Source organism: Pezoporus flaviventris, unplaced genomic scaffold, assembly GCF_033815535.1.
Source record: "Pezoporus flaviventris isolate CSIRO_AGI_PZ_B2104156 unplaced genomic scaffold, CSIRO_AGI_Pfla_v1 ptg000036l, whole genome shotgun sequence".
Lineage (NCBI taxonomy): Eukaryota > Metazoa > Chordata > Aves > Psittaciformes > Psittacidae > Pezoporus > Pezoporus flaviventris.
The window spans coordinates 33,431,121-33,445,713 of record NW_026892584.1 but is presented as its reverse complement, the minus strand read 5'-3'; the positions used below and the strand labels follow the sequence as shown (position 1 = coordinate 33,445,713).

Genomic DNA, 14,593 nt, shown 5'->3' with positions numbered 1-14,593 from the left:
TTTGTTTGTATCTGATTCAATGTAAAATGGTTTCTAAGGTTCAAATTGTTCTCCTTGGACACACTCTGACAGTGCCAAAATATATATTGAAAAAATTTTGCTTTTAATTACAAGTCCCTGGGTGTAGCTTGCTACCTGAAAGTTACATGTTTGTGTCAAAGCATGCTGGTGAAACCTTAACCGTTTGGCATTGCCTTTTTTAATTTTTTTTTTTTGTCATTGATACTACATTTGATCTGATGAAATTTTATTGCATGCTTGTTTTATGTAATCAGCAACTTTTCCACTGCACTACTTGTATTCTACATGCAATTCTTTGTGGGATTGTGTATTTTGTACGTGTGTGTGTGTGTGTGTGTATTTAATATAGTCAACAATTATTGTTTACTTGTTTTGATACATGTTGGAAAGCACTGTGAGCCAGAGAGCTGAGCAGTGGAGATAATGATCTAGCCAAGATTATGATTTGCCGTAGGAGGACAGTGCTAAGTTATGCAGATGGAGAAGACAGAAATTCTATTTAAGCTTCAGAAAAAAAAGGAAAATACAGAGGAGGTTGTGGAGCTGGAGAATATCACTGGAGATACTCAAAATCTGACTGGACATGGTCCTGGGCAACCTGTTGGTTGACCCTGCTTTGAGTGGAGGGGCTATACTAGACAATCGCCAGACACCACCTCCAACCTCAACTGTCCTGTGAGTCTTTGAAATTGGTGTGATCTGAGAGTCTCAAGGAGATTGTTTTCTGTTCCATATGAAATTTTGACCTTTTTTCTCTAAAGAATTTATTAATTTGTTTTTATGTTGTGTTCTGGCTGGATTAAAATCCAAGCATTGTCTTTTAATTTCAGTTTTGTCCTACTATGTCTAGGATGTGAAGTCATTAGAGAGCAGTCTTTTGAGATTTAAGAAAAGATGCAGGCAGAGAGTTGAACATTCAGTTTTCCAAAACAACTCTGCAAGCACATAATTAACAAACTGTACATGCAGGCAGCCTTTTTGCTGCAAAGGAAATACCTGGTTTGTGGTTACACCTTGATCACTGCTCTTAAAAAGTATGCATTTATACATAATATAAACAAGGAAGTTTTTTTAATCAGGGTCACACATTTCCTCATTTGAACTACTTCATTTCACACAGCAAATTGTGAAGAGTCTGTTCCCCTCTTATGCATGCCTTTTTAATTAGTATGAAAGCTTCTTTCTATAATGTGGCCTTGTTGTTATGTGCAGAAGGGTCTGCTTCTCTATTAGATTGCTTATAGAAGTAGTCCTACCTTAGATTCTTCAGAGATATTTTGGTTTAGTGAAAACAGGGTCTTTATATTGTAACATGGAATACTGTCCCACTGCAGGCATTTGAGTTGTTTAGCTGCATGTATTGCAGATTTCCATAATGAATACTTTATACAGCAGCAAGCTCATATTATTATGGTGTCACTTTTTATGAGCAAGTAGAATGGCCTTTATATTCAAAGATTTCTTGCAGATCTTCTTCCTTGATCTAGAATACTTAATAGCAGGTTTCTCAGACTCAGTCTTTCAACCTGTGGTCTTCATTCTCAACTCAGCCTTTTGTAGAACCATGCCTCCTGGCAAAAGTGGAGCTTTGTTCTATGTAATTTTCTTGTTCTTGGGACATGCAAGCGAGAAATTCCATGATTTCAACAGAGCATGTAATTAAGTTCTTTTCTTTTGTCACATCACAGTGATTAATACCAGATCAACTAAAACTTGTCTAGCCAAGTATCTTATCTCCAGCAGTGTTTAAAAGTAAGTACACAAGGCAATGAATAGCAAGGCAGATATGTAGGAAAATACTTCCTAGCTATTCATCTGACCATCAGCTCTGAGTCTGAGATGTACTGTTTTTTTCTAGTTATATTGCCTGATATCTTAAGTAACTGCATTGTGTTCTTTTGAGGATGATGAATGTGATTTGACTAATACCATTTATGATTTCATAGATCTCTGTGTTACTGCCTCTTCAGTTTTCTCAGTCCTTAGTTGAAGAGCTGCTAAACTTCTTGATTTGCCTTTGATTGGCAGCCCTTTTATGCTTCCAGTTGCCTCTTTTGCTCTGCCCTGTTACGTTGGAATTACTTTACTTGTATGCCTGCATCTGTCAGGAGACAGTCTGTGTTCAGCCAACTAAATTGAGCTTTTTGTTTACACAGGTCAAAGAAATTTTATAGTAATTTCTACATTAAGAGGATCTTCACTATTTGAGGCAAACATCAACTTATTAACCAAAATATATTCAAAGTTGTCGGAGAAAATGTTTGCTTTAATTTTGATCAATGACTTCTCTGTAGTTCTCTTCAAGGCAACTTCCCTTTTTTTTCTCCGGAAAAGTAATTTCTTCAGCAACTTCCAATCATTATTCTGCTTTCTGGGACTGGTTGCCAGGCAGGTTAAGTCTGCTTCCAAGTTGCTAAATTCTTCATTGAAGACTGGATAGATGAAAGGGCAGCTCTGTAATGCTTCGTTTTCACTTCTCATTCCCTGTCCTGGGTGGTTCTTATTCAGCCGTAACTGTGCCTTGAAATTTCTTTGTTATGTAAAAATAAAAGTATTCTAAGATTTAGAATACTGCTCAAAATCTGGTAAGCAACATGCATTGAATAAAAATCCAATAACAGAATAACTGCCCGGGGGTCTGAGCTGCTGTGTATTACCACAATATGTTTGCAATGCTGCTTTCAAACCACCTGGAGTTAAGACCTGGTTTAGTTTTCATTTCCTTGCAGGCATTTAATTACTGCTTAGATTTCTAATGCATTTAAAAAACCCTAAAAGGTGTTTTGATCTCAGACAAGTTTTGTTTCCCATTTGTAATTTATTGTAGTTTAAGTACCCTTTGGACTATAGGAATTGCTTATTAACAAGAAGAAATTATTTCCTGCATTTAAACAGGTAATTCTGGAATTATTGGTCTCAATTAACAGGAGATGGTACTTGTGCTAATTCAGAAGTGGTTTAGAGAAAGAAATCTGAAAAGTTAAAACAGTAGCTATTGTGTTGTGTGTGTGAGAGAGAGAATGAATGATTTCTTATCAGTCATGTACCAATTATAGATTACTGTTGTCTGACCCCAGCATAGAAAAGTATTCAGAGAGCACCTAGTGTTCAGAAAAAGCAGAAAAGTTTACGAACTTTTTTTTTGCATGCTGACAGCTATTGACTGCATCAAGAGAACCATTCTCAAGCATATCTCATGAAAGACCAATAAAAGTATTTCTCCACATATTGTCTAAAGTATGAAAGTTATCTTGTTCTTGTGAGAGAGTTTCTTGTTGCTGACCTTTGAATCAGTGCTGTAGATTCAGCTCACATAGATTAGGTGCCAGAGGGTAGTTAAACTATGGGTACAGCGTTTACAGTTATCAAATCACGTGCTATTTGGGGGTATTTGAATGCATTCACCTCTTACAACTGTGGTGGTTTCATTCTCTTGTTTTGTTAGGCCAGCTTTTCTAAAATGGAAATTTAAAGCATCACAAAGAAATGTGTTTTAACCAGTCATTTTTTCTATGCAAGTTACTCTCTGTTCTCTTTCCTGGAAATTTTCCAGTTTTTACAGTACTCTCACTGTATTTGTGTAAGCTACTCCTAAAAGTAATATGTTCTGCTTAAATAATTACATTTTCGTTTTGAACAGCATCTTTTGTCCTCAAGAAAATACAGAAGAAGCCTTACTGTTGCTGCTTATTAGTGAATCTATGGTAGGTAAAATAGAGTGAATGTGCATGTGGTGTATGCATATATGTTTTCTTTGGGTATTTAATAAATTGAAAATAGAACTTTTTTTTGTCATGCCTTACTTTATGACTAGTGTTTCATTTTCTGTTAGGAAAGCAGGCAGTTACTTCTGAAACTCAAGCTTCTGTTCCTCTGAGCTAGCAAGTTGAGGTCTGCAGGTGTTATGAATGGTTTTTCTCCATTAGAGTGGCTAAATGTAGCCTCCTTCTAACCACAGGCAGGTGAACACAAAGACAGGTCATTCATTTTGCATTACTTATTAGTATGACCCACCTTTATACCAGCTAGTTGCCATTTGTACAGACTCAAAACCTAAGTTATTTTTGTTGTAAAAAACAAATCAAGGACTACTAGATGAGCGTAATAAACGTAGCCAAAAAGTATTATTCATTGTGCATTCAATCTCAGATAGAAGTTGAATTTGTATATTATTTTTAATGGTAGTGGCATTAGCTTTTGATACTGGTACTACTGGATTTATTAATTCATTTTTTATGTCCTCATTTCCACAGTAGGCGATTCCTTTCAGTGGTCTAATTGTGCCTTTTATCAGCCTTTTGTATTTTCCTCTAGTGTAATTTTACTAGTCACCTCTGAACCACCACGTACTGACATGCTTATACCAGGCCAGTTACATGTTCTTAGATGGCAGAAATGAAAAGCTGAAGCTGGAATTTCTGCTGGTTTTCTAACTGGAGGAGTGGAACCTATAGAACCTGAGGCGCTGTGTAACAATCTGTCTCACCACACAACAGTGAGACTTAGTCTTTTAAGTTCTATAGGTAATTCAGTTGCTTTCAATTCTATGATTCTGTGATTCATGCTCTGACATAATTTCTGTTTTGATACAGTTAAAGAGGAACGCAACATTTTAGTGAACATTGTCCTATTTGAACTAAAGTGCCAACATTCACATTGTAGTGCAAACTATTTTCCACATTCCTAGTGATGTTCATTGCAGTGTTCATGACAGACTCTGTCACCAAAAAACTAGACTGAGCAAATATTTCCATATACCATGTGTTGGTTTTGCTGCAGTATATACTTACCACTGAAAAGGGCTGCCTGTGCCTCCTTAAGTGCCTGAGCTGCTTGTGGAGATTTGCAGAATTCTGATGTGAACAGGGGTCATGGTAGTAGTCCCAGTTCTTCAGGATTTGACTATGGATTACTGTATTTACACATGTACTCCTTGTGTGAAGATGCAAAAAAACCAAAAGTACTGCCCCTCATTTCAAGTAACTTACAGCTTTTTCTTTGTGAATTAGATCTGGCTTGATTATATCAAATGCTTATCGCTGTACAGCATATACCCTTATCAAGCTTCCAATGTGTTTTTTCTTTACAAGTAGTTGTTGCAGTTTATCTGAAGTAAAAGAGTTTCTTTCTTTCACATAATTGGCTTATTTTGGCTAAATTGTTTGTTTGTATTAGTTTTGGAGGCAAAAGGGGAAGATTGAGCATAAAAAATCAATCGCAACAGACCTATCTTTCTGAGAGTTGAGAGCTGTTACTTCAGCTTCAGTGCATGCTAACTGTTTTGTTTTTGGTTTTGTTTTTCTTTTTCTGTAGTAGTTAAGAGGTAGTATGTGATTTATGATTTTGAAACCAGTGTTTGGGAAAGAAAGTAGTTGCAAAAGATTGAGTAGTCATTGGTGTTTTGAGATGATACTGTGCTATTAAAGTAGTATGATCTTTTTTCTTGCATTGTCTATGAATTAGTTAAAAACACAGATAAATTTTCAAGGCTTGTGTCCTTCGAGAACTTATTCGAATAAATACCTTAAAACAGGATGGGGATCTAACACATAAGTAGCATTTTGTGTGAGCAAATCACTATGTATATATGAGCCCTAAATCCTGCTGATAGTTTCAGGGAAGTGGTGCGCTCTTCCATCATAACTTCTTATTTGAATTAGGTCTAGTGCACCATATATCCAAAAAGTTGAATCTTGCTATTACAAATGCTATGTTTGTGTCACCTTGAGTTCTCTTAATTTCCAAATTCAGAAAGGATGCTTTGAGTAAGATTTAAAATGTAGTATTTATGAAAGCAGTGACATGAGAAAGACAATTCTGTGCTTTTTAAGTGTTCTGATTCTCTTACAGATACATTTCAGAGTACAAAATGTCTCTTAGCCACATGCTACAGTGTATTGTCATGCCTAATGAGGAAAGTCAGCTGCAACTCTGCCAAGGCTCTTCCTGTAATATATTGCAAGTATAACAGCTAGAATATAACAAAGTCTAGACCAGCCTTTCCTTAGCTAGACAGAAATGAGTAGAAAGGACTGACATCTTCACATTACAGTGCATGTACATGTTGCTGCATGTCAGCTGAGCTGCAGCATCAGAATCCAGATGATTGAGGTTAGAAGGGACATTGGGGGTTGTTTTGTCCATCCCCCAAGCCCTGCTAAAGCAAAGCCACCTGGAGCAGGCTGTGCCTGTGTCCAGACACCTTTTGAGTATCTCTAAGTAGGGAGACTCCACAACCTCCCTGGACAATGTGTGCCAGTGCTCAATCACTCTCCAGTAAAAAAAGTGTTTCCTGGTGTTCAGAGGGAACACAGGGAACTGTGTTTCAGTTCGTGTCCACTGCCACTGGTCCTGTCACTGGGTACTACTGAAAAGAGGTTGGGTCCATCTTATTTGTACCCTCCCTTCAGGCATTTGTACACATTGATAAGGTTCCCCCCGCTGAGCATGCTCTTCTCTAGGCTGAAGAGTCCCAGCTCTCTCAGCTTTTTCTCATAGAAGAGATACTTTAGTTCCTTATTCAACCTTGTGGTCGTTTGTTGGACTGTCTCCAGCAGCTCCATGTTTCTCTTGTACTGGAGAAGCCAGAATTGGACCCAGTACTGGAGGTGTGGCCTCACCAGTGCTCAACAGAGGGGAAGGATTGCCCCTTTCAGCCAGCTGGCAACACTCTGGCTCATGCAGCCCAGCATACCAGTAGCCTTCTTTCCAGCAAGGGCACATTGTTGGCATCTGTTCAACGTGGTGTCCACTAGGATCTCCTGGGTTCTGGTGTTCTCCAGGTCCTTTTCTGCTAAGCTGCTTTTCAGCTGGGTGGCCCTCAGCACGTACTGAGTGGTGCCAGGGTGCAGGACTTGAGGTTCCTGTCAGCTCATTCCTCCAGGCTGTTGAGGTCCCCCTGGATGGCAGCACAGTCCTTTGGCATATCAGTTCCTCCTTCAGGTTCTGTATCATCGGCATACTTGCTGAGAGAATACACTCTGTCCATCATCCAGATCATTAATGAAGATTTTGACCAGGATCAGGCCCAGTATTGATTGCTGGGGTACACTGCTAGTTATTGGCCTTCAACTAGGTTTCGTTTCACCGATCACTACCTCCTGAGCTCAGCCTCATGTGTTATTTGTAGCCGATGATGGTAAAATGGCTGAACATATCCTTTCTTCCACTGGTGAATTAAGTTACACTGCTTGCATTTGCCTTAGGCTTAATGTATGTTACAAAGTAAGTGTGGCCAGTTGACATACTGCAGTTTAACTGATTACCACTTTATTGTGTCTGAGACCATGGCAATTCTGAAACACTGAGCACTGCAGCTTGTACGTGTGTTCTGCAGAAAATGGTTGTTCAAATATGTAAGATATCTTTAATACTTACAAAGCATCCTCTCCTATAATACTGTTTTGGCATTGTCAGCCATTTTTTCACAAGAAGTGCTAATTCATAGCTTGTTCTATACTTGCAGAGAATTGAGACAAATAGTGATTAAATGTGGAGCTAAAAAGGAAGAAGTTCTTGAAGCTGACTAAATATTTATGCAGTGTAGAAAGGAAAAGCTGAAGACTTCATGGTCAGAAGAAAGCAAAATGTCTGTTTTGGGGTGTGTGTGCTGGGGTGTGTGTTTTCAAACCAAGCTGTGGGTTATTCAGTGATAATTCTTGGAATGTCTGTGCATTTTACGATCTCTTTGAAAATTTCTTTTAGTATTTGATTCTTCTGATTTTAAAGATGTAATGAGTATGCTCAGAGCTTAAAATGTTCTCTTGTTGAAGCAGAGAAACAATTTAGTATCCCTTAATGTGTGTTTTGCCTTGCCTTGCCTCTGAAAAAGGAGGAAATAATCTGTCCATTAAAATTTAGTGTATTTAAGTAAATGTGTTAAGGGGCCATGCCCTGTGTAATTAAATTTAAAAGGGTGGGGGGACTAGGAGGAGAGAGAAGGATCTCTAACTTCTGTCTTCCAACTACTGGATATGCTAGCATTTGTACCAGGGGAATATGAAACGTCAAAAAGTCTAGAAATAGATATCAAGATGAGATATTTTCAGAGGCTTTATGGTATGGTGGGGGAAGTCCTGTGTAGTTCAATATAGGTGGTCTTAGTTACTCTTAGACCTGCATTTTATCCTTTGCTCTTTAACAAGATTTGCCTGTGAACATGACCAAACTTAATCCAGTTCTAACTCAGTTTTCTTCCTTCTCAAAAGGAAAAAGCTTAATTAAAGAAGTAGGTTGGCAATATGCCTGTCACAGAACAGGATTGAAAGTACAAAGCCTTGCTCCAAACATGGCCTGATTCCAAACCACTGCTCAGAACCAGGGGCAGTTTTTGCTTCTCACTAATAACTCCTGATAGTGATTGTATGGTTATCCCAGCAGGTTACCAATCACAAGTGAGAGGATAGTGTCAAAATGTTATGAAGAGAGAAGAAATCGATTGCCATATTTTACAAAAGCTGGAATAGAGGATTTTAAGATCCTTCTAATATGTTTTACTAGCATACAAAAAATAAAATTTTTTTTTTAAAGTTAAATATATGTTGTGTTAAATAAAAACTTATTTGGTTTCTGAGACCTCTTAAGTAATTTTAAATACATTATCTAATTTATGTAATTAGAATTGAGTAATTAAAAATAGATACATACAGAAACATCAATCTATAAATTAGTAGCAGATACTGTCTCTGGATATCACGTATATCAACTGCTGACTGTCAGTCTGAATAGCATGGTTATTACTTGTTTGAAAATACAGATTAAATTACAATAGCTGACTTTCTTTCTTTCTTTGTGGTATGTTTCAGGCCAACCGTGATGCTGTACTGAGCCGAATACCAGAACACAAAAATGATCGTATCATCAGTTTGCAAAGTGCATCTGTAGTCTACGATTTACTTACTATAGCCTTGGGAAGAAGAGGCCAGTATGAAATGCTGTCAGAGGTTTGTTGATAATAATAAATATTCAACTGTGTCTTCATTGCTTATTTCTGTTAATTATGTAAATTTGTGGTAGTAGTCAAAACAAATACAGGACATTGTAATTCTGACTACTACAAAAATACAGTAGGTACTTTCCACCCCAAAAAGTCTACTGTCTAAATTTTTGCGTGACAAGTGGCTTGAGGTGGTCAGGCACAGAAATTTTGTGAAAGGTGTGGTAAATGTTTAATGGCACAGAAGTTCACATGGGTTTTGGGGGGAGGTATGGATCTGCTTAAAAGGGTATACATTAAATGGAGACAGCAGGAAGGAACAGCAAATGATAAAAGCTGTTGAGGATATACGTGATAGATTTAAGTACCTAGAAAAAGAATCTGTGAAGTTCTATTTCTAAAGAAAACTTTCTTTTACACCTCATAATATTTGGAGTGCTTCAAAGTCCTTGTCGTTTGTAAAATGGCTTTGAAGTTATTAAAACAGAACTCTACTTTTTTAGGTCTGTAGGAAAGTTAAATCCCTATCTCAAATGTCTTGTGTTTGATTATGCAACTTGCATGTGTTTTGTTAGATTGTGGTGTCTTAGTTGTTCGGGAAATTTTCAAGTATCATTAACAGCTTTGTATCTAAGAAGCAGTTAGAGCTTTCTGGGCAGAACAGGTATTTCTGCTGCTAAAAGCAGTGCTCACCCAGCAGCAGGATACTGTTTCTGACCATGATTAATTATTGGTATCCAGAAAGAATACTTCAGCATGTGTGGTGGAAAAGCATATCCATGGATTGATTTACTGAAAATGGTTTCTCCCTGCAGTAATAAAGAAAAAAAAAACAACAAACCAAACAAGAAACACATCAAAAACCACAAAAAGCAACACAAACAAACAAAGAAACCCCCCCCCCCCAAAAAAAAAAAAAAAACAACTCAGAAAACCTGCATCCGTTCTTCTCTGGTTTATTTAGGTAGTCAGTATTTAATCTGCATCTCCTGTAATGTTAAATTGGGTACTTCGTAACTGCAAGTTGTGTGTACAAGTCATTTTTACTCAGTACAATGGCAAGACTTTCACAAAACTAAGAAATATGAAAGCTCATAAAGGACTGTAACCCTAGAACATAATCTAATCAGGAATATTCCCATTTACTTGCCACTACAGACACTTTCACCTTCGTGGAATTTTAGGCAGTTACACCAGAGCTGCAAGAGATTACTCTCCATATGGAGTCATAGAATCATATGTTTTAGTCTAGAACTTTTTAAAGAATAGACATTGATTGGCAAGTATCTGCTCCCAAGACCTGCAGTCAGTAGCCTGAAACTTCTATAATTTAGACTATTACATTAAATGCAATTCAGAAATATAAAAGCATTCTGTTCAGTTATGAAATATGCATATTTTTTTGCTGTCTTCATTCTCTGTGAGCTAATTATGATTGCTCTAGTGCAGCTGTTGTAGCTTTAAGTCAGAAAGCACCATTATTCTAACTCCGCAAATGGTATTTACCCACCAGTTCCCATAACTTGTTATCTTCTGGTATAGCTATAGCTGATTACTTAAAGAAGTAGTTAGTTGTGATATGAGAACATTAAAATATGAAAAATCTGTCTCATACATATTAAACTTTTCTAATGCTGAGTCATTTGTTCAGTTCTTAACTGAAAAGGTCTCATTTCTTTGTGGAGTTTGAGCTTTCAGCTTCTTACAGCTTTCTCAACTAAATCAAAGAACTGTCTCCTATCATATTTCCTTCCTAAACAAGTCATCAAGTTGGTTTTTAAGCTTTGTAGGGTATGATGTATTGAGCTTATCAATGTCCTAATAGCAAAGATGTTTTCCAGACCAGAAATTTTCCTAGATATTCATCTTTCAACTAACTTCAAACATATTGTTTTCAGGAGGATACCGTAGTCCTAATCAACAAAATTCAGTGACGTATTCAACATTACGTGTTCATATAGTGATTTGTGATTATTTAAAAGGCAGTATCAAGAGTAGCATTTCTGCCTTTCAGGAGAGGGATTGTGTTGAATGTGTTTTCAGTTAGTTAAGACAGTTGCCATTATCCTGAACATTATCTTAACTTGCAGTTTTCCAGGGCACCATTGCTCGTTACGTATTCTCTTGATTTCTTGTTGGAGCCTGTTGCTTCTTGAAATCTTGTTACTTGGTTTAGAAGAACCTAGTTTATGAGGTGTTCATGTTGTTGTGTAGGTCACATACACATATATGCGCAGTTAATCCCTTAACCCCGCACATGTTGGTCACCGATTTTTTGATCTAATGGAGAAAAAAAATCATGTAACTTGTCATATTTTGTACTGAAAGGACAGGGTGCTGGGCCATCTAGTCTAGGTCATACTTTACCAAGAAAGGTTGAAGCAGGTGATACCTAAGGTCGCCTCCAGCCTGGTATTCCATGATACTAGAAATGAAGCCAAATAAATATAACTTGAAGTCAAAGAAAATTAGTAGTAAATTGATCATTAGTATGTTGAAACTCAAGCCTTTTAAAATAATCTACAATTGTGTTTCTACAATTACAAAGTTATAAAACCCTAAAGTATTAACTTCTCCAATTTCTTTATTTTCTGCCACTTAGAATTGGCAATTAATTTTTAATTAAGCATATAAAATAAGATGATTATTTTTTTAATTGTGAACAAGTACCTCTCCAATGCTCATGCATACACTTATGAATATGTAAAAATGGGAGAAGAAAGTATGATTAGGCAGCCTAAAAATTTATAAACATGTTTTGACTTTAAGTATCAGTTTTCCATGCACCACTTGTTTGTGTGAATCTCTGAGATTATACAGTTGCTGTAGGTCAGAGTTTTGGAAGAAGTGCTGAAAGTATTTGATGGTACATTCAACTTACCTTCAGTAAGCTGATATTTATTATTCCTTCTTTCTGAATAGGACAGTAGCAGCAAGAGTATTTAGTCAAACATAATAAATTAGGAATCAGTTTTCAATTCTTTTTTTTCATATAGAACTTACCAGCTTTTTTCAGATAGTTTGAGTTATTTAAATTTGGATTTATGTGTCTTTTAGGTGTAAGTATGTAAGAAAAATTTTATGTTAGTGTATCTTACTAGAAATTGAAAAATATTCCCTTAAATAACAATCTTCCTTTCAAAATTAGTGTTTAGAAAGAGCCATGAAGTTTGCGTTTGAAGAGTTCCATCTGTGGTACCAATTTGCATTGTCCTTGATGGCAGCAGGAAAAGTAAGTCTTAATTTTTGGATGTAATTCTTCTGTTGATGGCTTTTGATAACAACATTTGGCACTTCCATAATTTCATCTGGAGGGTTTTTTTTAAATAATCGTAATCCTTAATTGAGCTAAGTAGACTGTAGTCCTGCCTAGTGGTTTACAAAGAATGTTGTTATTTCAATAGTTTCTAACTTGGGAAGACTGAAAGGTGATGGCAAGAACTATCTTTCCGAAAAGCTTAAGCTAAACTAATTGAATTTTAATAGTGAGTTATACCAGTTGGTATTATCCAGTAACAACTTATTTAAGTGATGTTTTGATGAATGAATTTTATGCCTAGGTACAAATTATTGCTGATTCATGGTAGTCTTGCTTTGTTTTTTCTTTTCTGACTGTTCTTTTTTATTTATTTTTATTTTATATAACCTAGGAGCATATGCAAATTTATATTTTCAGTTCTTTTTGCTTTTCCCTGTCATGTTATGGAAAATAAATCACTTTCATTGTGTAATGTAAATAATACTAATTTTCTAAAAAATCATTCTTGGCATAATTTGCTTATCTTCAGTATGGGAAAAACCAATTTGTATTTTATTTAGAAATTATTTTTAGACTTATACTGATTTTGAAGAGACTTGATTCTTCTTCCCATTCTCTGTTTACTTTCTAAACCATGATTGGATTGAAGAAAATGAATTTTAAAAAGAGGAGCAGTGCCAGTCTGTTATGCAGTCTTATATCAGAGTTATCCCTAAGATTCTGTCCTGCTCCTGCTCATTCATTTCAAATATTGTGAGCTTACAGGCCTATCAGATTTTTTAAACGCATCTCAAAACTATTTTCTGAATCACGTACCATTGGAATGACATTCTGGACAGATGTTTCACTGGGGACACTTAATGAGAGTTCATTGGGGTTAAATAACAACAGCAGTGACTGAAGTCTTGTGTTTCTCTTGCATGAGGAGTTGTGAAAAAAACGTCAACCAAATGGGAAAAATAAATGATGGAAATAGGAATCTTCTGCTTGTGAAACTTATTTATGCTTTTAGTAATTTCAATAGAAAATGTTTTTAACAGTCTGCTCGAGCTGTTAAAGTCTTGAAGGAATGTATTCGTTTGAAACCAGATGATGCAACTATTCCACTCCTTGCTGCAAAGCTATGTATGGGATCTCTGCACTGGGTAAGTTTGGTAATTCTCTGTCTTTTCAGTAAGAGCTGTGCTAAAATGCAACAAAATCTTGGTTTAGGGATGTAGCAAATAATTTTGGTCAGTGACTGCATACAGTTGGTCATCTCTTAAAAATACAGCACAGATACGTATATGCACATGTGTATCCCTGTTTGAATGGCTCATTTAAAATATTTGAGAGCAATAGTTATGTTTGTCAAGGTAGCATATCTTGATAGTGATCTATGACATAGCAAAAATGTACTAGAAATTAAAACTGGCATACAGAGATTAAAAATGCAACTTAGACTTGTGTTTTCTCTGCAAGAGAAAACTTTTTTTTGGAAGATAATGAGACAAATCTCTTATGTTCAGGAGACTTCTCGAGATACCATGTTTGCGGGCAGCTGGGGTTTAGGAATTCCTAGTAGGGACAGTGTCTTTTTAAAAAGGGTTACTTGTATTTTAGATAACCTTGAAGTTGGTGTATCTGTACAAAAAACATTAAGGTGATCAAACATTATCATGTGGTTTTCAAGATATGTGTATTTTTTAGAAGAATTAGTATATTTTAAAAAGGAGGAAAAGAGGAAGGAAATGTCAAAATCACAAATTGAGAAAATAGTGCTGTAGCAGAAACATGACTTGTTGAGGCTGACAGAAATACAGTCTTAATAATTAACACAGATCCTTTGTCTGTAAACTGTTCTCTATGGATTGACTCTGTATGGAGAAGCTTATTGTGCTTAGCCTTTACACTTACTGGAATGGATCCAAATGTTGGTTGATTATTCTTTTTTTCTTTCTACGTTGTTAAATAGTGTGCTAACATGGTTGTGCAGTTAAACCTTAATTTTTTTACATGCTTGTCTATTTATGACTTTGTATACATTCAGCAATACCATATGTGATGTGGAATTCTGGGTGGCTATACATTGTATTTTCAGGGTCGGAGCCTTAGTTTTTGTGACTGGTTTTCCTACAGAAATAATTTATGGGGCAATAACTTGATTTGTGAAATACAGAAAATGCTAAATGGCATGTATGGACCAGGAACACTTTTTTTATTGAAAAAAAAAAAGAGGGGGCAAAACCACAGTAACTTTAGAATGATCTGTGTGTTACATGCCACAGTTTCTCTCAACCATAGGAATGGGTGCTTCAGCTTAAAATCTGTGTTCTTTACCCAGTATTTGTAGGAAAACTTAGTCTAATGTAAAACAAAGTAGTCCTTAAAAGCAGTCA

General features: G+C 36.2%; 1 protein-coding gene across 4 annotated transcripts in view; it reads left to right on the top strand.

The window, feature by feature from the left end:
* Positions 1 to 14,593, top strand: part of TTC7B (tetratricopeptide repeat domain 7B) — a 138,785-nt gene that overhangs the window by 49,029 nt on the left and 75,163 nt on the right. For all 4 annotated transcript variants that reach the window (XM_061463793.1, XM_061463791.1, XM_061463792.1 and 1 more), the window contains 4 exons: positions 3,662 to 3,725; positions 8,826 to 8,963; positions 12,105 to 12,188; positions 13,256 to 13,360. In XM_061463793.1, coding sequence (XP_061319777.1) covers positions 3,662 to 3,725; positions 8,826 to 8,963; positions 12,105 to 12,188; positions 13,256 to 13,360 — 391 coding nt within the window. The remainder of the gene's footprint in view (positions 1 to 3,661; positions 3,726 to 8,825; positions 8,964 to 12,104; positions 12,189 to 13,255; positions 13,361 to 14,593) is intronic.